The sequence below is a fragment of the Falco rusticolus genome, chromosome 4 (assembly GCF_015220075.1).
Source record: "Falco rusticolus isolate bFalRus1 chromosome 4, bFalRus1.pri, whole genome shotgun sequence".
NCBI classification, from domain to species: domain Eukaryota; kingdom Metazoa; phylum Chordata; class Aves; order Falconiformes; family Falconidae; genus Falco; species Falco rusticolus.
In genome coordinates this window covers 75873525-75897131 of record NC_051190.1, presented here as the reverse complement: position 1 = coordinate 75897131, position 23607 = coordinate 75873525, and the positions used below count along the sequence as shown (strand labels likewise).

The 23607-nt window shown below is 39.5% G+C and overlaps 1 protein-coding gene across 6 annotated transcripts; it reads left to right on the top strand.

Moving 5' to 3' along the window:
* Nucleotides 1-283: 283 nt before the first annotated feature.
* On the top strand, nt 284-22300 carry KRIT1 (KRIT1 ankyrin repeat containing). Of its 6 annotated transcripts, none has more exons than XM_037382481.1 (18): nt 284-363; nt 1627-1698; nt 2628-2749; nt 3169-3328; nt 4674-4766; nt 5655-5784; nt 7883-8126; nt 8420-8535; nt 8966-9109; nt 10182-10338; nt 10625-10732; nt 12035-12191; nt 14534-14685; nt 15310-15476; nt 17366-17453; nt 19158-19364; nt 19668-19784; nt 20570-22300. In XM_037382481.1, the coding sequence occupies exons 3-18, from the start codon at nt 2648-2650 to the stop codon at nt 20636-20638; spliced, it is 2211 nt and encodes a 736-aa protein (XP_037238378.1). In that variant the 5' UTR covers nt 284-363; nt 1627-1698; nt 2628-2647; the 3' UTR covers nt 20639-22300. The 6 variants fall into 6 exon arrangements, with proteins under 6 accessions (XP_037238378.1, XP_037238376.1, XP_037238377.1 ...); XM_037382479.1 differs by lacking the exon at nt 284-363 and adding an exon at nt 448-509; XM_037382480.1 differs by lacking the exon at nt 284-363 and adding an exon at nt 1002-1384.
* The last annotated feature ends 1307 nt before the right edge of the window (nt 22301-23607 follow it).

Here is a 23607-nt window from a genome sequence, read left to right as displayed (position 1 = left end):
GTGCCCGCTTCGCCGGGGCTCCGGCCCGCGGGCAGCCGGGGCCGTCACTCAGCGGCTGAAGCGGTGGGGAGTGCCCGCCCGGCGGCGAGGCTCCCTCCGCGCAGGCAGGGCGCTGCGGCTGCCGCTGTGTCGCTGCTCCTTTGTTCGGCGGCGGCTCCTGGCGGCGTGGCGGCGCTGACAGCTGCCGGCGGCGCTCCTCGGGACCAGGCGGCCGCTTCACCTCAGCGCCTCCCTGCCTGCCAGCAGCGCCTCATGCTCCCGGCCCGCGCCGCTGCGCGGTCTCTCTGCTTGTTTCTCCGCCCGCGGTCAACAACCGGCGGCAGCAGCAGCAGAAGTTCAGGCCGCCGACCCGGAAACTCATCGGTAGCCGAGGCCCGCGGGGGTCCGACGGGAAGCGGATCCGCCGAGCCGGGGGAGGGAGCGGGGCGGGGCCGGGCCGGGGCGGGACGAGGGGCCTGGGTGCCGGGCGCGGCGAGAGGATGGGGCGGCAGGCGAGGCGCTGGAGGAAGGCAAGGGGGGAGCGGGCGAGCGGGGCCGGGGCGCTGCCCTTCGCCCCGATGGGGCCGTCCCGGGGACGTGGAAGCCGTTGTCGCTCCGCCAGGCTGCGGCGTGAGCACCCCTCCGGGGCCCGGCTCCAGGGCGCCACCGGGAAAGTTCGGGGGGGCGTTTCCCGGCCGTGAGGCGCCGAGCGGCGGGGGGGCTGCGGCCGGAGCGGGCGGTACGGAAGGCGCGGGGCCCCTGCCCGCTCGCCGTGCTCAGCGGTCGGCGGCCGTCTCCCTCCGTGGCGGCGGTTTCGCCTGGCCGAGGCAGCGCTGCGGGGGAGGCCGAGGCCTTCGCCGTGGCTCCCTGTGCGGGGCGGCCTCCCTCGCGGGGGTGGCGTGGCCGCGTGTCCCCGTGGGGCGGTGGGGGCCGCCCGCCGCCTCGTCCCGGCGGGTCCGGAGCTGGCGGGGGGCCGGCGGGCCGCGCTGTGGGAGGGGGCGAGGCCGGCGGCGCTGGGGGGAGCCCGTCTGAGGCGTGTTCGCTAGACCTGCCTCCCTTGGGAGGGTGACGCGTTGTTGGCACCCGGATTTGGTCAGGATCAGTTCACTGGTGGTGCCTTCTGAAGGTGGACATCTTTATTGCCCTTGCAACCCCACTCTTCTTCATCCTCTGTTTTTGTTTTCTGGAGTCATACCGTAGTTCTTAATGTGAACCAGACGTTCTCGTCCCGCTCAGGATTTAGTACAGAGCAGTGACAGAAGGAGTTCGCCCGCTGCCTGTGCCACCTGCCACCCAGGTGGCCCAGCCCTGTCTGTGCAGGATCCCTCCCGCAACCTGTGACCCAAACCCGGTATATCCTGGTACCTGTAGGGAAACCCAGGGAGCACACCTTCCTCAGCTGCCTGTAAGGGATGGTTGGTTCTTGTTGCTTTCAAAACTCCTAATATCCCGAAGTACAAGCTCTCACAAGTCAGCACCTTGCTTGTTTAACGTTTCTAGGTGCTACTGTAATGCAAATCAACAGGTATTTCTACATGGATATTATTGTTCAAGTACCACCATTAAATCCTCTAATGTATTTATCTTAACCAAAGGTGAAAATGTGCATGCTGTTACTTACGTTGGGGTTTTTTAATATGTTTTCAGGTAGTCTGATGCCAGCAAAAATACTGGACTAAGGGCACGGGACTCTGAAGACCTTTGTTTCTGCTAGAAGAGGTGAAGAAGCTAGAAACAGTAACATCCAAAATCTTTGTGGAGGGATTAAGTCTGCAAAAAGCATGTGCTTAGGGATGATATAGAATGACAGGAAGTTCATTTGCAGATGAAGCAGATGATTATCTGGAAGGTGCTAATGGCCAGACATGACCTTTCTCAAATCTGATACATGATTTAGCCTTTGGACGTTTTCCCTATCATTTTTATAAAATTTTGTGATTACTGGAATTGTCACTTGGGGTTAAACAGAAGGGTAAGCAAGCTTTTGTCTTACATCTAAAAACCTGCGTCCACTTTCTGCAAAAACTAAAGATTTATTCCTTTTAGAAGCTCTGTGTTTGAATTAATTGTGCATCAGTTTGCAGCTTCACTGAAGTAAAACTAAGTAAATTAATCCATACTATAGTTCATTTTCATCAGCTTTGTTACTTGGGCTGTAGGGAAGATGGTGTTCTACTTCTGGTGGGGGTGGCGGGCAAGCAGAATCAGGTATTTTCTTGAAATCCCTGTGGAACTCACAGAAATGGAGTACTTTGTTATGGCACATACAAATTACAGTGCCTTGTCACTTTAGAATGGTTTTCTTTTCCATTTCATATATTCTTCAGAGTCCTGAATTTCTCTGACATTATGGCTAGCTTGCAAAAAGGGGAAGATAGTTACAAAGTGGGAAAAAAATATACTTTATTTTTATTTTTAAAATGGGTTAAAGAACAAGATTATTTGTATTACATCTATGTGATATAGAATTCTCCCCTTTCATGAAAGGGAAACAGAATTATATCAGCCATTGATATTTCTTCAGCTAAAGAGCAATAAATGAATAATGCAAGGAATCAGTGGATATAAATACTGCATCCTGAACTTTATCATGCTGTTGGATTTTTTTTTAACTGAACCTTTACTTTCTGTTTATTCATTGTTTCCAGTGATAAAATAAGAAGGCGAAATGGGAAACCCAGAAAACATTGGAGATGCATATGTTGCTGTGATTCGTCCAAAAAATACTGCTAGCCTGAATTCTCGGGAATATCGAGCTAAATCCTATGAAGTAAAACTATTTAAATTTTTGTATTTATTAATGTTTTAAAAAAATTTTTACTTAAACTAGAAGAGAAAATGTGACAATAAAATATTTAAATAATTTCCATGTATGTCATATACCTACTATGCATTGCCCCATCCTTACGGTATTTGAACACTTTAAGGTTTTGTAATATATTTGTGTTTCATTTCATTTCAGGGCCTCTTGCCCTGCGGGCTGCTCATTACAAGGGTACAGCCTGGTCTTTTTCTCTTTAACCTTACTGTTATGGAGGTCATTCTGACTTTGCCGTCCTGCTCCTCCACATTCAGCACTTTCTGAATTTTGTTACTGCTTTTACAGTCATACAGTAAATAACAACAACAACAAGTTCTGTGCTTGTTTCAGTTGTACTTAAACTCCTTTGGTTTCATTATTGCTTGAAGATTTTATTGCTTGAAGTTCCCATTGAAGGCCAAAAGAAAAAAAGAAAGAAAGTTTTGCTGGAAACTAAACTGCAGGGAGGCACTGAGATAACTCAGAGCATCTTGGATTATGTATTAGAAGCCACCAAACCAATTTCACCAGCCAATCAGGGCATTAAAGGTAAAAAAAAAAAAAAAATTGTGGTTGATAGCTCTATAAAAATACTTTAAAAATTAAATGGGCATGGAAACATGCAAAAGCATGAAATTAGTTTTTAAAAAAAAGAACGAATGTTTTGAGGTTCATTAAAAAAATGCAAGCCAACTATACAGCTAAAACCATTAATTTACCTTTTTTCCTTTTATCTTTATAAAATGCTTACTAAATTATTTTTATTAAGTGAAACTTTTCTTGTCTGTACTACTTCTTCATCTCAAATTGAGGTTTGTAGCTAAAGTTCTGGTAAACTGGATTGAAGTGGCTTTTTTATCCTCAATTTCAGCTAAAACTTGACTTGAACTAGTGAATAGATTGCTTCTAAAGTCTTTTCTAAAGCCAGCATCATTCAGTAGGCAGTATCTACATGAAAATATTTCTGGCATAATTTACCACTTACAGATATAATTTGATTAGTACATTTTCTTTTTTGCTGTTGTTGCATAGCTGGTATAGCAAAGAACCTCATGCTTGTGCTGACAAAAATTGTTTTAGCCAGCATATTTCATTTCCAGATTGGTATAAACTGTACTGACTAAAGCATGGTTTTTTGCTGTGTATCTCATCTCTGCTTTGTAAGTAAAGTTATACTAGGAGGGTTGTTAGTTCAGACAAGGCAATGCAGTGCTAACAATTTAGAAAAGGACTAGCTGGTTGCGTGGTAGAATGTTGTGGGTGGCAGTAATTGGGGCTGGATGAGGAATACCTAGTAAAAGCAAAAACTGTTTCTTCCATGGTTTAGAGAGTTTTAAATTGACTTTAACAGAGGGCTGAAGCATTAATATGCATAGCTTAGTGTGGCCACTGCTAAAGTATGCAAGTGAGATCAGAAAAGCAAACAAAATGCTGAATTCGGTAAGAGTGTAAGGGAGGATAACAAAGGAGGAAAATACTGTCATACCACTACATATAAAAAAGCATAGACCCTAACATGGAATATAGCATGCAACTATAGCACGCTTTCCCACTTCAAAAAGAATCTTGTTTAACCTAAAGATTTTGAGTGTGAATGCTATGAAAAGTCGGGGATATAGAAAAGTTGCTATGAAAAAATCAATTGCATTTTTCATGTTAATTGATATATATATATATGCATATTTATGGTCTATTTTTAAATATGTATTTAGATTTTCTTAACTTGCTTTAGATTATATATTTCATAGTTATAATTTTTTTCTTCTCAGAAATAGGGAAATTGAGTCTGGTAAGCTTTCAGATGGCAAACTCTAGGTTTTATTGGTTGGTTGGTTGGTTTTTTTTTGTTTTGTTGGTTAATTAATTAATTTGGCTTTTTTTAATACTGTGCTAGGAAAGCGTGTAGTGTTAATGAAGAAGTTTCCTCTTGATGGAGAGAAGGCAGGCCAGGAGGCATCGCTTTACATTGTTCCAACTGTTGTGAAAGGTAACGTTGAGCATAATTTCTGAAATTGTACCCATTTTAGCAGAAGTTCAGTTGAAGTGTTATTAAGGATTTTTGTGAATATGATAATATGGCTTTTTCTGTATTTAAGCATTAAAAGTTGCATTCAAGTGGAAACCTCTCCCTGAGTACACTAAACTTGAAAAAGTTACTTAGAATTAAGGAAAAAAACCCTTGTTTTTTAATGTATTACTTTTGTTTCTGTAACAATAGTATACTTCTGTTTTAAGCTGTATTTGTTCACTTGATTATATGTAAAAACATATGCGTTAACTTGTATAGAATTTACTGAAAGCAAGTATGAGACAGATACTCTATTCAGTTCAGTGTTCTTTACTCAGAAAAGAATACTCCCTGAAGTCTGTGAACAGTTATAGCAAATAATGTCTTTAGAAGGCAAAGTAAATTGCTTGTCGGGAAAGTATTTTTTAAAAAAAAAGCCTGAAGTGGAAGTCTTTGTGCTTTTGGGGAAACTCCTTCATTTTTGCCTTACTAATAGTTTTTATGCTTAAAACCTATCAAATAAATACCATTGTGGAGATACCAGTGGCAATAAATACCTCTTCTAGTCCTGAGTCCTATTCTTCTTTTCTGGCAACAGAATACATTTTGCATTAATTTTTTAGATGAAGCTGATCACACTGATGAAATAGCAGCTGAACGCTTTTAAGGTTTTTAAGGCTGCTCTGTTGGGTTGTGAATTGTTCTGTAAGGATTGTATGTAATTTCTATCAATTGTCATTTGGAAAAAATGAAGTTATTGTAGCCAGAGTTAGAAAGTGCTCTCAAGAGCGTGTAACTGCAAAAGATGCAGAAGGGAAAATAAGGTTCTTCTCATCGATTTGTCTTCAGAGTATGCTTTCTTTTTAGATAATACGAAATACGCATACAGTCCTGGATGCCCTGTGTTCTACTGTTTACAAGACATCATGAGAGTCTGCAGTGAATCCAGCACCCATTTTGCTACGCTTACTGCAAAAATGTTAATTGCTTTGGATAAGTAAGAAATTTCATCAGTAAAAATATGTTAAAAAACAAGTTAAGATAATTTGTAGATGTAGCACATAGTTTTTATAGCATTCTTGTGATTAAGAAGGAAATCATTGTGATATCACATTATTTTGTTCTTGTTTATCAGAAACTGAAACCTTGACAGCAAATATCTAAATCTTTCTAAAAAAGTTTTTTGCAAACTCAAGAATGGTGTGCTTATCTAAATCAAGTGGCTTTTTACAGGTTCTTGCTCACAGTGAATGTTTTGTACAAGCATATACTAATGATGAATCTTTTAAAAGCGACCTTTAAAAGTATCTGCCAGTGTAGTAAAAACACCCTGTTAATTGTATAATGTTCATGCTTACCTTTAAACTAAACCTCCCTTTAGAAAGGGAGTGCATCTTCCCCAGCCATACAAATTTATTCGCAGTGGGGAGTTAACTTTCAGAAGGTGATTATTTGTTTAGTCAGATTTAGAGTAGTTTGAAAATTGAATATGTGAGCAGTTTTTTGGTCTTTTTAATGTACCCTTAACAAATAAATAGCAGATATACTTACGTGTGAACTTATTTGCATTAATAAAGTTAGCTGAAAATCTTGGCTAACATGCAGAATTGTAAGTTATTAATTATAAGTTAGGCTATTATCTACAAAGATTCTGTGTGTAGGGTTTTTACAGTTTTATTGGTAGAGTCATAATATTTGCATGTATACCATCATGCCAGTTAGACTTATTTGCTGCTTAATGAATGCATTCAGACTCTAAGCTCTGCTTAAAATGTGTTACAAGCCTTACAGTTGTGCGAGAAGCCTTGGCAGTGTAATAGTAAATAGTTTATATTGATTATTCTGTATGTATGTAATCTGAAACACTTCTGAAAGATTCAAACTACTGTAACAAATTTATCTACCAACTGTTTATAGAGGAAAAGCCTGAAAATCCCTCAGGAAGGCAAGAGGGTGTTTATAGCGCAATGACCGCAATTTTACAGTCCTCCTTTCCAGTAGGACCGTGAATAAGTGAAGGAAATACAGCTTTTGCAGTACGTGATAGCTTGGAGGTGGGACTTAAAAATCCAGGCCTAAGCATACGTGGTGAACTGCAAGCCATGTTCTGCCATTCTTACACATGGTTCTGGGACAGACAAGATCCAAGTGGTCTGTCAGTGGATCTATCTTTCCAGAGCATGTACTACTTCTTCTGTATTTCCAGGCTAACTCTCTAAACGGAATTTATATGTTCCAGCAAAGCACGTGTTTATCTCAGGCTTGAGAGAAAGTACATGCAGAAACCTAAATACAAACCTGGCTTTAGACCCTTAGTTAAAATGTGCCCCATTCAACATAACACTAAAATAATTCAGCAATTTAGTGAGAATACATTTATACAAAACCTGAGATGAATAACTTGTCCTGAGCCCTGTGTTTTATGTGGCAGAAAAAAATGCAGCAAGTGTACAGTGCTGACTGCCCCCAGTAGCTCAGAGTAAGAGGGCTCTAAAGCCCTTCTGTACTGACAGTAGGGGAGCACTTAAAAGAGAATAACCAGCACAGCTTTGTGAAAAGGCAGGTGGTAGCCTATCTGAAAGAGGCTTAGCAGTTCAAAAACTGGACCTTCTGATTTTTTGTCTTTTTCCAACTCTCCCTAATGAAACACATAAGTTAGAAGACTTAAGTCAGCACAGATATTGAAACTTCAAATCATCCTTAAAAAAATGCTTTAAGTTTCAAAATGTGTATGTTGAGATTATTGAAAGTACTGAAAGTACACAAAACGGTGACGTGTTGGTGTGGTTAAGTGTTTTTTCTATAACCAATGTTACACTTAGTTTAGCTTATAATTTCCTTTTCTTAGAGTTTGTATTAGCAGGAAATGTGTCTGAGCAAATATATTTGCTTAACTATACTTGGTTAAAAAATACTGTGTTTGGGGATTAATTTAGTCTTACAAAATCGGCTGTGCAGCTTATAATTAATTGTTTTTAATTAAAATATGTGATTATCATACATGCAACCCTTACTCAAACAAAATAATGGACAGGCATGACCAAAATAGTCCTTTTCTGTCTGAAAATAAATTACTTGCGCATTCTGTCCTGCAGGTGGTTGGATGAACGGCACACCCAGTCTCACTCTATCCCAGCTTTATTCAGACCATCTCCTCTTGAGAGAATTAAAACAAATGTGATAAACCCAGCCTATGCTATAGAACCTGGTCAGACAGAGAGCTCATTACATATGGGCTATACTGCCCTGGAAATAAAAAGTAAAATGCTGGCACTGGAGAAAGCAGATATGTGTATTTATAATCCTTTGTTTGGATCTGACCTTCAGTATACCAATAGGGTAAGAATTATATTTTCGTTTTATATTTGTGGAACATACATATGTTTTCATTTTACAATTCATTCATTTATTTGATATGAGTGTGTGCTTTATGTTTGATATAATCAGATTTCTTTATTGCACACTTACTGCTAAATGGTTTTTAAAATCCTCATATTTGAACATCATTCTTGTTAATTGCAAAATGTTAGTCATAACTTGTTTCAAGAGAATATTCAGCCTGGATGGGGGATTGTTTAGGCAAATCTCAATAAGGTATTTTTTCAGTTGTGCTTTAAATTATGTCTTCACAGGTTGACAAAGTGGTAATAAATCCATACTTCGGCCTCGGAGCCCCAGACTATTCAAAGATTCAGATTCCTAAAAGAGAAAAGTGGCAACGTAGCATGAGCAGTGTCACAGAGGACAAGTATTATGTTACATTCTTTTTTCATTAATGGATATTTTTGTTTTGTTTTATTACAGTAGTACTTGGTAGACCTGGTCAGAGTGAGATTCTTCTTACCTTAGGGCTTTATTGTACAAATATTTTAAAAAAATTCTGTTTGAAGTCTGTAAGTAATGAAACACAACAATTAAAGGATGGATCAAGAAAGGTTTAAATTATAAACATTAGGGAAGCATTTCTTAGCATAATTATTACAGCTGTGGCTTGACTACTGCATGATGAAAATACTAGTTGTGTGAATACTGGCACGTTCTAGCTGCATGAGCTTCATTTTTGTTCTTCGTGTAGATCTAGTTAGTGCTATGTTTATGATTTAAAAAAAGTTGATGCTCTCAACTATTGAAATATTTCTGATCTGTGTTTTCCTCTTGTTTCCCCTTCTAATTCATAGAGAACACCAGTGGGTAGATGATTTCCCTCTTCACCGCAGTGCTTGTGAAGGCGACTCTGATTTACTAAGCCACCTTCTGGATAAAAAGTTTTCTGTTAATCAGTTAGATAGTGACCACTGGGCTCCTATTCATTATGCATGCTGGTGAGTCAAATTAATATAGTTGCCAGTCAAATGCACGCTTGTTATCATGATTCTTTATCACTAATCATTTATGTAACTTGTCATATAGACACAAAAATAAGTAATAAAAAAAACCTCTAGACTTGTTACACTTTGACTCTAATATATGTTAGTGTTACCTTCTGAAGAGAAAGATTGCTTCAGGTTTTGAGGTAATTTCAGTTTGAATGGTTTCAGAGGAGACCAGGTGTGGAAATCAAATCATCAAACACTTATCTATAGCCTCTTGTATCTGTCCTGAAACATGTGTTCTAGTTCCTGTTGGAGACATTGGGTCTGGTTTAGTGTGGTAACTTTCACAGTCTTTGTTCATTAAAGGCTCTGAGCAGTTTTACAGCACAGCCATAGCTGAGCTGAGCACATTTTGATGATGGTCAGGCTTTGAGTGGGAAGCTGGACTAGGTGACCTACAGAGGTCAACTTCTCTGATGTTTTAATGAGATATGATGTTTTAATCTGTAAGTGCTTGAGAGCTTTCCTCAGTTGTAAAAATGCTTTTATTTTATGCAAGTTAGTCTTTTGTATTTATAGTAGTGTCTGATGATATGAATAACATCAAAATCAAACTTGGCTATAAAAAAAATAGTTGATTTGTAGTGTTTCAGAAAGCTTACATAAACAGTATACGCAAGATTTACCAGTTATCAGCATGAGGCTTAAGAGTCCTCAGGATCCATCTGCATGACAATCAGAAGCTTTACTCTGGTTCTCACACAGAGTATTTTTTTTTTCAGGCAAGGCTGAATTATGTTTTGCCATGACTGAATTGCTACAACTACCCAAAATTAGCTAGTTTAACGTAAGGTTCGGTTTGTCTGTAATTAATCCAATAAACGGTTACTAGACCAATGGTTACCAAAATGGTGCAGAACTGATACTAATTTCTGAAAATATTAATGTTGCATTGTCTTTGGTGTCCTTTCAAACCTAAAAACTTGAGCATGGGAATACTTTTCCATATTTAGAACTATCTGGAAAAAAAGATTTTATTTTACATTTGCTGTGTCTGTTCTGCTTTAAAACCTGTCTACAGGTATGGAAAAGTTGAAGCCACTCGAATGCTCTTGGAGAAAGGGAAATGCAATCCAAATCTTTTGAATGGCCAACTTAGCTCTCCTCTTCATTTTGCTGCTGGAGGTGGGCATGCTGAAATAGTACAAATTCTGCTAAATCATCCGGAAATCGACAGAGTGAGTTCTATTTGTGTATAGAAACAGAAGTTTTAGCAACAGTTTCTAGCTTGTGTGTGTGTGAGATATCTTGTGTCGAGATCATGATGTGTAAACATAATGATGCTATTGAGAGATTACCAAAGAATGGTTAATTATCTTCTGTTACCTCTACTTTCCCATTGTGTATCAATTAGATGTTTGAACTGTAGGATCAAGGATTTTAATTATCTCAAAAAATGTGTACATGCTTTACCTATCTCCAGTGAAAACAATGTATTACCAGTGTTTCTGTTTCTGTTTGTAGCATATTACTGATCAACAAGGAAGATCTCCGCTGAATGTCTGTGAAGAGAACAAACAAAATGAGTGGGAAGAAACTGCAAAACTGCTGAAGGAAGCCATAAATAAACCTGTATGAGTTTATTTTCAAAATAGTTTCAAGTTTATATTTAATTTACTCACAAACTTGTAGAAGAGCTAGGCTGACATAGCTGCTATTGGAAATGTGCAGTATACTGAAATTGTTAGTGTAAATATTGACAAACTAACGTTTTGTCTCTAAATGTTTCTGTCTATATTGCTCGAGAAATATATGCAAGACTTTAAACATGATTTTTAAATTTACTTGTAGAAGTATCAATAATGTCAGCTACTGATTTTTTGTCTGCTTTTGATCATATAACCATCAGCTTGCTTTGTGCGGTGGCATCCTTAGAAGGAGCGTTCAGCTGGCTAAATGTAGGGTTCTACAAAATAAGCTTTACATCAGTTAGTCAGCGTAGGCTTCCTTGGCAGTCAGTGGAGATCGAGCTAGGATAGTAAATAAAGCGTACGATGTGATTCCTCTAGTTCTGAAGTAGATTTAGAATCAGCCAAATGATACAAAACCGCTTGTTGCGTTTCTTTGACTTCAGATGCAACTTGTATCTCTGTAGGCAGGTGGCAGTAAACCTGTTGATTTTTCAAGATGTTTTAAATTATTTTCATTTCAGTCTATATGAATGAGTTTTCCAAAATAATTAATGAAGGGAATTGACCTCCTTTATTTTAGGGGTCTTATTATGCAGTTGGTCAAATGGCAGAAACATTTAACCTGTTAGATGAAAACAAGACATTTCATGGATTTATGACTTGTGTGTATATGCTTTAGGCATCTGTTTTACATAGAATTACGTCTCACAGGAGGCATACTCCGGGCCCATATGCAATTCAGTGAAAGCTGTGGGAGTTCTGAAGGGGAAAGTTATTTATTAGTAGTAATATTATAGAAGTGCTAAAAGACCTTAGTGAAATTGTACTCTTGTTGTACTGGGGTCTGCATAAAGGGTGGTTCTTCCGTCTGAAAAGTAAGTCTTTAGTAGAGACTGATGAGGGGAATCATTCATAACCTGTGAGTTAACAGTGAGGTAGACGTTTCAGGACATGCATAGGCGCTTGAGCCCAAATCCCTTGGGGAACTTCTAAGTGCCTGCTTACCTTTGAGTTCAACAGAAGTGAAGTCCTCAAAGTATCAATAAGATCTTTCTTGGGGTTATTGTGGTAAGCAGCACAGTGTAAGAATTTGCATAGGACATGAAACAAGCAGTTTTGATAAATAGTAAATCTGCAGGAGTTGTTCTTTTTCTCAACAGTATGGATTAATTGCTTAATTATGGTAAAATTGCTTTTCAGAAGCACCAATATATTTGTTTAATATGTTTAAATTTTTATGTAGTATGAAAAAGCACGAATTTATCGTATGGATGGGTCATACCGCTCTGTGGAGTTGAAACATGGAAACAATACTACTGTACAGCAGATAATGGAGGGAATGCGTTTGTCTCAAGAAACTCAGCAGTACTTCACTATCTGGATCTGTTCTGAGAACCTCAGTAAGTAACAAGGAAGATCATTATACTCGAGAGCTTGTAATGTTTTTTTTAATTTCTGCTTGCCTTTAGAAAAAATAGTATTTCCTTAGGAAAACAGGAAACATCCTCTCTCACAGTTCTGTATTAACCTCTTTCCATCAGCTTTTAAAAGACATCCTTTACAAGTTAATTCGTACTTAGACTGTCTGTTGATACACTTTGCCCCTGCCAGACCCTCTGTAATGCCTGTAGGTCTCATTCTTTCTATCTTTTGCATAGGGAGTGAGACCAGGTTTTCTATTCCCTCTGCTTAAGCTTTCCTCCAGTAGATCAACTGCCAGCTTTTACAGCCTGGTGTCTCCAAACTGTGCTTTCACAGCTATAGAAAGCTTCTCCAGTTTAGGTTTTTGGGTACTTGCAATAGTCTGACCCTGTGTCACTGTGGCATCTAGAATGTACTTCATCTAGATGAAGATGAGGCTAGTCCAGGCTGCCTTTCTGTTACAAGGCACATTTGCTGTCATAGTCCTTACTGCTAACTTACCCTGATTTTAGTAGTATTTTTCTTCCCAGAGCATCTGAAATTGGATGCATGTAGTTGTGTTTACCAATATTTAATCTATTTAAAACTAGTAATTAAAGTAAAGCTGATAAATATTTTTTCATTAGGTCCTTTAATGATATGAATTTTCATGTGATTTGCACCAAAATGATTTTTGATAAACAAGTTTTCAGATATATTTGGTGGAAGGAAATTCTGATGCAAAACATAATTACATTTGCTGTATGTTTTGGTATTTATGATCTAAATAAAAAGTATATTTATAGTTGTAATTTGAGATGTAGCAAAAGGTAAGTAGGACCACAAAAGTGATTGTGTTTTGTCAGAAAACATAGTAAACAGTACTGCTGGAACAAGAAAGCTATGGGATACATTATAATGGATTTACAAAGCATAATTCAGGTCTGGTAGGATACTGTGTTGCAAGTGCCATTAACACAGAAGCCTTGCATTTAAATTTTTATTTACTATTGTCAATCTTCCACTACAGTGGCATTGTTATTTTTTCTTTTTATCTATAAATTTTGCAGGATATCTGTTCTTCATTCTTTTAAAATCTTTTTCTCCCAGTGTCACGCCATTTGCCTTTTTACTTTGCTGTATGCCGCATGGCTACTGTAACCCCCAGTTAAACATAGATGTTAATGTCTGGAGGAAAAGGAAGTTTTTGGGTGTTGAAGTCTCCCTGCTTGTGCCTTTTCTAAATACATATGTCGTGTTTTACTGAAATCATTGAAGTATTACCCTTGCATTTGAGGGGAAGAGCTCACTACATTGTTTAAAACCAAGTAATTATCTAGATACTTTGCCATAGTTTGAAAATGTCAGCTGCTGATTCACAGCTTCAAACAACTACTGGACAAATTTAATTATAAAAAGTATTTATTGCAGTTTGTGTACAACTGTAAAGCCTGTAGTTTTCTTGTTTGTAGGACAGATAACACTTTTCTGTGTTTGAAAGTAAGATGGATAAGTTGAGTGAACAGATTATTCTCAGTGAAAAGATGTTGCGCTGTTACATGTCCTTTGAAATTTTTCATATAATGTGAAATGTCACAGTGTAAAAGCCAGAGCAGCGAGGGTGAGGCAGACACAGCCTTCTAGTTCCTCACTACTAGGAAACAGCCAAGCAATAATCACAAGGACAGGCAGGGTAAGTGAATAAGCATAACTGAAGGTTTGGACCTCTAGTACATAGTAAAACTGTAGTAAAAAGCTCTGTATTAATTTCTCAGCTCTCATATACACAGGAGAACATGAAGCATTGAATGACTGTAGCCTGTTAAGAATAAAGACATTTTACAGATTTTTTTTAAAAAAAAGCCTGTTCTGAAAAGTTCATGGTTTATATATATATCCAAAAATGGCAGATGTGTTTATAAGATAAGCTATATCTGTATTTCTCTGTCAGAAATAAGATCACTGGACTTTGTATTTCTCCCATAATAATTGAAACAACAGTCTCTAATGTTTTATTATTGCATTCTTAAGGTCTGTGTTGGTATTCCATTAAATTTTTAAATACCACTTCACTCTTGAGAAGCTGAAAATAACAGAGGTTCACCAGTAGTGCATTTAGTGAGTTGATGTTGAGAGTTTTGTCAATAAATCCATATTTTCAAAACCTTTTTTTATGGCAGTTTAGAAAACACAGGGGAAAATGTTTGTTAATGAGCCCTTAGTTTCAGATACTCTGGTTTTGGTGCAGCATTTAATCATATACATATATATGTGTGTGTGTATATATGGGGGGGTGCTGGGTTATTCTGTTTATCTAAAACCAAAATCTCTTATTTTTCAGGCCTCCAGCTGAAGCCATATCACAAGCCTTTGCAGCATATTCGAGATTGGCCTGAAATATTCACTGAACTGACAAACTTGGATCCTCAAAGGGAAACTTCACAGCTTTTCCTGAGAAGAGATGTGAGACTTCCACTGGAAATAGAAAAAAAGGTCTGCACTTGGAAGTGATGGCATGAAATCATGGTCAGAGTCAGAATGCTTTGACTATCAACACTCAGTGGGTTTAATGACTGGAGTAATTTCCAAACTTACTTAAACCTGACCTCTCCTCTCCTTTTTTGTACTAGTTTGAGTCTTCAGGTTCTTCTCTCTTTCCTTCCTGCCTTCCCCGCCACGGTTTGGTTTGTCATAAGTCGTGTGTCTCAGTCTTTATCTGTCTGTCATACAGCTAAAGACAACCTGCCCAGTTTTCTTTCTCTTCCTGTGCTGTGATTTTTAAGATATATTAATTGCTCAATTTCTATGGGATTATTTAGATATATTATTCAAAATAGATTAATGGGAGAAAAAAGCCCACAGACGTCAGTATTTCTGTGAACCTTTTGATTGGGCATGGTATGCTAGTCACCTTTAATTTGTGTGTTAGGTCAGTGAAGTGTTGAACTAAACCAATGAACGTATCATTTTTTCTATTACAACACATTACTAAAATGTACACTTCAGTCAGGATCACACCTTTGTCGTCTGTCTCTGAATCAGTGAGAAAATCTAGTTATAGTTTCTAGGCTTATTTTCTTTTACAAAGAAATCATATTATTTAAATTTTTTTGATAGATTGAAGATCCATTGGCTATTCTTATCCTTTTTGATGAAGCCAGATATAATTTACTGAAAGGTTTCTATACATCACCTGATGCCAAGTTGATCACACTGGCAAGCCTGCTTCTACAAATAGTCTATGGAAATTACGAGAGCAAGAAGCACAAACAGGGCTTTCTAAAGTAAGTATGTGTGTTTAAAACTTAAATCATGCTTTTAGATTAAGTATTTTTAGATAGCACTTACTATGGAACTCTTGATTTTTAGGTATGATATATTTATTATTTTTCTTCATCACTGAGGTCTAGTTCAGAGTAATCACATAACCCTCACAGCGTTAATAGAACCTGGACAGGGGTCTTAAAAATGTATTAATCTTAATCATTGCAATCCCAGGCAGAGGGATGGAGGTCCTGTATTCTGAGTCTATATAACTCTATACTGAGATACAGTAATACCAAAATGAGTAATAGTATTCATGTGAATGAAGGGTTTTGATGGGACTGAGACTTTGGACAATGCTCAATTAACTTCTTACTGTGTCCAGTTATTCCATCTTGTGGGATTGGCTTTCCTCCCTCTTTGAAGAGCACAGACCATGCAGAGATATTACTTCTGTTCTCTCATTTGTAGTGAGCAGCTGTACTAAGTTGGTCAGAAACATAGCACCAGTAGGGCTCTGCCAGATGGTGCTTTCCCCTCCCCTTCTCTCTGCTTGCCAGCACAACAGTAGCTGAGCTGTTCTGAGATACGACTTTTTCTTCCCACATACATTTCTGCAGCAGCATCTGAGCCCACCGGGATTCCAGTTCTCTACTGTGTGTACCTTCACTCCACCCCCTACCATCTCCACCTCAGTTCATTCATGTAACAGCAGCTGTGCTATTCTCAAACACTACGATACTTCTCATCTCCTGTCATTCACATCATCAACTGAGCTGTCTTGGTTTCCTTTCTTTTGGTTGTGTTCTCCGCCATCAGTGAATCAGGGTGCATTTTCTGCTATAGTTACTCTGATATAAGTGTGGGCTGCCTCTGGAAGGGCCGACTGCGCTTGCTCATTCCTTTCCCTTCATTCTGTCAGGTGTAGAGGCTATACCATCACAGAGTGAGCTAGGTGAATGAGCTCACTGGAAGGGTTTGGGGTTTGGGTGGGGTGTTCAGTAGGTTCAGCTGTTGACCCATCTTGTCCCAGAGTTACACAGTTGGCAGACTGAGCATAAGGAGAACTGGGTTTAAGTGGGACTGCCTACCTGCAGGAGTGTGCAGTTAAATGCAGCTGGGGTTAACACAAAACTACCCCCTGCTGAATCCCAGCAGCTGCAGGGCACTGGTCCTCTCCATGCTGAGGCAAATCGGGAATGGGGTTCTGAGTTGATCCTGCTCCATGGAAGTGTTTGACTCTGTAGACAGGACTACTTGGAAAGAGAGTTTAGGCCAGATAAAGAGCCTCCTGGGCATCTGGGCATGTTTTCCATCCATATTCAAATTTTGATCTTGGAAAGTATCTCAGCTTGTTCTTCTCCAGACAGATGAAGAGGTTTATATTCTGATTCTTTTTGTCGTTGACATAAACGCTTTATTAAAAGACCGGTCATTTCAAAAATGTATCCAGGCTTTTGTTTGTTTCAGAGTATCCTTGACTTTAAAGATTAAGTTGCATTGTCGTGTGCAGGGTTTTTTCTTGATAGATCACATGTGCAGTTACTGACATAGTTGTATGACTAGATTTTGAGACTACCTTAATTGTGCATAAAAGCAAACTAGTAAAGGCTTCCCTTTAGTGTTTTTTGTTTGCTAACATTTCCTCTCCCTGCTGTGTCCATGATGCATGACACGAAGTGTGTAACACAAAGCTGGATCTCCATTAATTGAGAATTACACTATATCATATCTTAGGAAGCCTTAGCTTACATTTCAGGAAAGCTTCTCACCTGATGAGGCAAAGTAGAGTAGGAGGTGACTGTCTAGCTCAATATGTGACTCGAAGATAGAAATTGTCAGACGTGTTCTTTCTCCTTGCTTTTTTCAGTGAAGAAAAACTTTTTTTTCTGCTTTGTTTTTCTCTTAGTGAAGAAAACCTTAAATCTATAGTACCAATCACTAAACTAAAAAGTAAAGCTCCTCATTGGACAAACAGGATACTTCATGAATACAAGGTAAGATAAATAATCAAGTAGTAGAAAATCCTGTCTTAAACATTTTTGGACTGTTTGGTTGTCAGTTAATTAAAAAAAAGACTGGTATATAAAGCTAGAAATGTGTGTGTTCTGAATTTTTGGGATGGGTTGTTGGAATGCTGTTTTTCTTGTACAGTTACAGTTGATCTGTTTCTTAAAAGTATAATTGTCACCTGTTAATTTATCTTCAGTGTCAACTGTGTATTGGGGATACTGCCAATTCAGACATACATGTAAAAAAATCTACTCTGACTTATTTTCACATGTTTGTAGCGACAGATCCACAGTCCTTTTTGCCAGTGTAACTTGTATGTTAGGGATCTGATAGTGCTACTGATGTGAGCATGTGTATCTGCACACACAAGCTCCTTTGACCAGAGCAGTTAATTGAGCAAAATTTTTAAATGTGGACTTGGGATGCTTCTGTAAAATTAGACATCTAACTGAGGGCTGTGGATTCCAGCCTGGGTCATAGGCACCTGAAGGTTAAATTCGTGAACTTCATAAAAAATTATGGAAAAAGTGAGGTGTGTCAGAGGGAGAACTGTACCGGCTGACATGCATCAGTAAAGGTAGCTGCCAGGAAACACTGCAGAGGCACCCAGGGAATGTTTTCAGGCCTTGGCTGTCTTCTGAGGTTACTTAAAACCAAACTTTCTCTTGGTACCTACACTGTTTTTGTCAGAAACCAGCAGATCATTCCTGTTCTTTCCAGTACAGATGAATGAGAGGATGATGGTGGTCTTTCTAAGACTGTGGGCATAGCAGCATAGTCTCTGCTCTTTCTTGTATCACATAATATGTAGGAATAAACATAGCTTTCTTGACTTCAGTTCTTAGGCCATTATTGGGGTGCAGGGGATGGGGGGAGGGGAAAAGAGTTTCAATCTTTTGTTCCAAAAATACTCATATATTTTACGTTTTTAAAATAGCTGTGTAGAATTCAGGTAAGCTGTAACGCAGAGTGTGGATCCAGCGAGGTTGGTCCCATACACTATACCCACAGTCATGGTCCCCTGACTGTTGAAGATGTGCTCTCTTTTATGCCTGTGCCGCCTTATCTTGCACGTGGCCCAGCCAAGTTTTCTGCTTGTTACTGTACCTTACACCAGTATATTTTGAGGCAGGAACACTTGCAATCCTTCGTTGCGACTGTTTCACACTGCTGAAGAAGGCGAAACAGAAGCCTGTCTCATTGTGAATGAAGACTCCACTAAAGAAAAGAAATCTGCACCTCTGTTTTGCTTAGAAAAGAAAAAAGAAAATCCATGTTTTTTGGGGGAAGGTACTTGCTCATCTTACGATGCCTCACTGGATCGGACCCCTTAAAGGAGGAAGAATGCTTAGTTTTAAGTGATGCGTTTAATGTCAGATGAGTGCGTAGGTGCTTATCCCTGATGAGCTGATCATATTTCTGAGAGAGGCAAAACTGGGGGGCCCTGCACAGGTGAGGTGTCTGTGGCTCAGATTTCTGAGGCTCATACAGGTATCTGCTTTCTGCCTCAGTCTTTTTTGACATTTGGGCCTTTCTGTTGCTCTGGGGTTTAGAGTAGCAAGACAGTTGCTGGGAAGGCACTTCGGGAATACTAGTTCAGTGAGAATTCCTCGAAATAGTGGATTTTCTTCCAATAGCCACAACTATTTGGGAAGACTTGTTGATTGCCATCGTTCCTTTATTTCTAGAACCTCAGCACCAGTGAAGGTGTAAGTAAAGAGATGCATCACCTTCAGCGCATGTTCTTGCAGAATTGCTGGGAAGTTCCTACTTACGGAGCGGCTTTTTTCACAGGACAGATATTCACCAAAGCAAGTTCAAGTAGCCATAAAGTCATCAAAGTGTACGTAGGAGTAAATGTAAAAGGGCTGCACCTCCTCAACATGGAAACGAAGGTCAGCTTAAGTGAATTGCCAGTGTTAACTGTTAAGCTTAATTCTGTTATCTTGAATTCTTTGTGCTAGTAGTCATTTCATGTCCAGCTGTTTAGTTAAACTTGACTGTGAAGATTTCTAAGATTTTATAAGACATACTAACTGAAAGCCTTGTAATTTTCCACTTCACTACTTCATAAGCTACAATTAGATTGTGGAACATTCTGTTCTAAGTCAGAATCCTGTCTAAGTGAATGAAGGAAAGTTCAGTTTGTAAGTATGGAGAATATTTTCTGAGTGACAGTTTCCTACATTTCACTGTAGGCTTTACTCCTCAGCCTAAAGTATGGTTGCTTTATGTGGCAGTTGGGAGATGGAGATACGTGTTTTCAAATCCATAGTCTGGAAAATAAAATGAGCTTTATTGTGCATACCAAACAGGTAAGCATTGTCATTTTTCATCCTTTATGCTCAATTATTGTTTCCTAAACTGGATACGTTCCTCTTCTCATTTGAGATTGACCACCCTTGTACAGTATAAAAGAAGCCCAAGCCAAGCCCCCACAAAAATGATCTTAAAAATTTCTTTTTAGTATTGCAGAATGGTGCTTATTTTCCTAGCACGTGAAGCCTTTAGGGTTCAAAATACATAAAATGCATTTGTCATCATTAAACTTTTTTTTTTAAAATTGAAACTGTTTGTTGCATGTGTCCAATCCCTCAGACTCTAAGGGTAATTCCAAATATGATGCGAATCACAGAGTTGGAGCTGGTAACTTTGCTCTCAAACCTGGCAGGGTTTGATATTGAGTAAAACTAAGGGTCTGTGAAGGCAGTGTTAGAAAGCAACTTCACTGCAGTTGCTACCAGCAACTGTGATAGTGTTTGTGGATGTCTGATAGAAAACGCCTGTTTTACTCATGGTCTGCGTCAGTGGTAAGATGCCATGCTAACATGTGTTCTGATGAAATTACAGCTTTGAGTACCTTGCATACTTTGACCGTACTTGCCTTTGATTCTGTTATATTAAGGTGGTTACAGGGGAACTGTTTGAAGGTTTTGAGAAACACTTTCTGATGGCTGAGAAAAATCCAGGGTTTATTTTCCTGATTTCTAAAGTGATGCAGCTTTTATCTTACTATTTTTATCTACTTTGATCTGTCATATACTTGATTGTGTCATGGTTCTGAAATGCTGATAGAATTTAATTGTATACCTTTATATAGGCAGGTCTCGTCGTAAAGCTTCTGATGAAATTAAATGGCCAGTTAATGCCAAGTGAACGAAGTGAATGATGGAAATGAACAATAGTTACAAAACAACATCTGATGGCTAAGCAAAAAAATTACTTCTCATCACAGCAGAAGACTTCCATGTACATGAATTTTACACAATAGAAAAGTCAATTTGTACAGTTTTTTAACTTTGTACAGAAGCTGCATGGTTTATTTTTTTAAAAAAATTGTACAACATATCTATTATTTTTATAAGTATTTTTGTGTTTCATATATAAGCTATTGTAGGGCTTGAGCTTACCCAATAAAGCTAATGAAATGTAAATGGTTTACCAAGTTGGACGAGCATGAATCAAGTAAGGCTTTTGTTCCCGGAGGACTATGGGACTGACAGTGCCATTAAGCAAGTCTCAGTTAACCTGTTTACCTTTCATGTTATTCTGTGGAACATTAAGGAGGTTGTATATGTTAACAGTATTGTGTAGACACACTTTATTTTTAAGGTATTGTTGATAAGTGTGCTTAAAAGACCAGTCAGACCTTCAAGCGACTACTTTGGGTAAACCATTCTTATGGGTTTCTGACAAATGTTATAACTGGCTTTATTTTTACTTGTAACTTTCTCATACTTTGTATTCATATTTATTCTAAAATATTGCATGAGGATGTCAAAAGGGAAATACTTAAAAACATTCAGAAGCCATATAAATGTTTAGCATGCTTGGGTTTTTTAAAGAATGTTTTTTACTTTTGCTGTGCAATATAAAATATGTCTATGGAAGAGGGGGAGAAACAGATTTACTTACAAATTAGTCTTACTCAGAGGACTTCAGAAAGTTTAATAAATCTTACCCTGGATTGCAACACATAAGCAGTAATGAAAACTCATATAGGAGATACTAAGTTATTTCTGTTAAACTAATTTTCTTACTGATTGATTACTTGAGTTTCTTGAGACTACAAGCAGTGCAGAGTGCAGGAATGAAGATTTATATTGCAAGGAAGCTGGATAAGCATTTTGCCTGCTCTTTGCAGAGTCAGGATTGGATCTCAACCAGTTGGGTCCCAAGTGTAAGGTGGGAGCCTATGAAGTCTGAAACATATCCTCCTATGTTAAAACAGTATCCGTAAGACAAATCTTGTAAAATTTCTGGTTGTATTTCAGGGTTTTAAGTGCACTTGACTATTTCTTCCGTGTAAACTGCATGCTAGAACAGTGTGCAATATTTTGTAAAGAAGTTTTTTTAAAAATAAAAATTAGCACTTGCTTCTTAAGTTTTCAAATAAAAGTTAATATGAATGTTAGGAACTGTGCTGTTGTGTAGTGACTTTACTCATACCTTACTACTATTAAGCACAGTTTAAGAAATAAAGTAGTAAGCAGTTAAAAAAGTGAACAGGAGACATAATTTGTAATCTTAGCAAGTTATACTTTTCTAATTAAACTTCACAGGCATAAATAATGGTAAATCTTCATGGGTTGTTGTATTTTATTTAAGGTAAATAACGCAATAGTCAGGTCCTTCATAGCGCATCCTTGTTATCACTTGGCACTGCTATCAGAAATATACTTCACATAGTACTGCGTTAGAAAACTAGAGGAAAAACATTAAAATGTACATCAGTTGGATATTTAACAATACTATTAATATGCCTTATTGCTGTATAGTTCTTTCTGCTGAATTCTTATTTATTACTAAATAAATTGTTTGCAACAAGTCATGTTTGTTGGTTTTATTATTGCAGCCAGCATGGAAGTGCCATCAGTCTTACCAAGCAGGTGTTCTTACCAAAGGGCAGTATTTTGTAACAGGCTCATCTATGCAAGGTATGTAGGAAGATCATCAGAGAGGATCATCGGGAGGCTCCCATGGCAACTACAAATTAAGACAGCACACAGTGGGAAACCACTCGGGCGTTCATCAAGGGAACTGAAGACTGCTCGTCATGGCAAACCAGAAATTGGCAGATGTAGTGTGTCAGTGGAGGGCATTAAGTAGCGAGAGCTCATTTAAGGCAGTCCTAGCAAGCTTCTTGCAGCTGGGTGCGTAGGAGTTTCCACTATTGCTGCGAGAAGGCAGGTGAGTACAGTCGTTTCATCCAGAAGTGGGTAAATGAAAAATAGGAACAGAGAGAAATCCAAACCCTGTAGAGACAGACTGGTAGCAACAGCCCTCCTCTCTGTACCAAACACAAACAACACTGCCAGAAGGGGGCAAGTCTCAAAATCCTACCTTTAAGTAAGCAAGTGATGCTCGGCTCAACTCCTATAGCTAATCTATCTTATTGACCACCCTTCCAGTGAAGAAATGTTGCCTACTATCCAATCTAAACCTCCCTTGGTCAACTTGAGGCCGTTTCCTCTTGTCCTGTCACTTGTTAATTGGAAGAAGAGACTGACCCCCACCTGCCTACAGCCTCCTTCCAGGCAGCTGTAGAGAGCTATAAGGTCTCCCCTGAGCCTCCTTTTCTCCAGGCTAAACACCCTCAGTTCCCTCAGCCGCTCCTCATAAGCCTTGTGCTCCAGACCCTTCACCAGCTTCGTTGCCCTTCTCTGGACACGCTCCAGCACCTCAAGGTCTTTCTTGGTGTGAGGGGCCCAAAGCTGAACACAGTGTTCGAGGTGCGGCCTCACCAGTGCCCAGTACAGGGGGACAGTCACTTCCCCGGCCCTGCTGGCCTCACTGTTTCTGACACCAGCCAGGATGCTGCTGGCCCCCTTGGCCACCTGGGCACACTGCTGGCCCGTGTGCAGCCGGCGGTCAGCCAGCACCCCCGGGGCCGTTTCTGCCGGGCACCGTCCCACCCGCTCTCCCCGAGCCCGCGGCGCTGCCTGTGTGGGTTCGAAGTCCCGCGGGGCCGGCACACGTGACCCCCGCACGAGCCCAGACCCACGGGTACCACCCCCCGCGCCAGCTCGGCGCCGGCACGCGCTGCCCACGGGCGCGTCTCCCGCGGCGCGCTGCTGCCTCGGCGCTGCGGCACCGGGGACCGGCGGCAGCCGCGCGGGGCGGTGCTCGGGGCAGGGG

Bases quoted from the DNA above. Each gene is read 5' to 3' on its own strand.
- KRIT1 (XM_037382481.1), top strand. From the start codon at position 2,648: ATGGGAAACCCAGAAAACATTGGAGATGCATATGTTGCTGTGATTCGT. The intron at 3,329-4,673 runs GTAAAAAAAAAA...ATACTGTGCTAG, and splicing joins AGCCAATCAGGGCATTAAAG to GAAAGCGTGTAGTGTTAATG. The intron at 10,339-10,624 runs GTGAGTTCTATT...TTCTGTTTGTAG, and splicing joins ATCATCCGGAAATCGACAGA to CATATTACTGATCAACAAGG.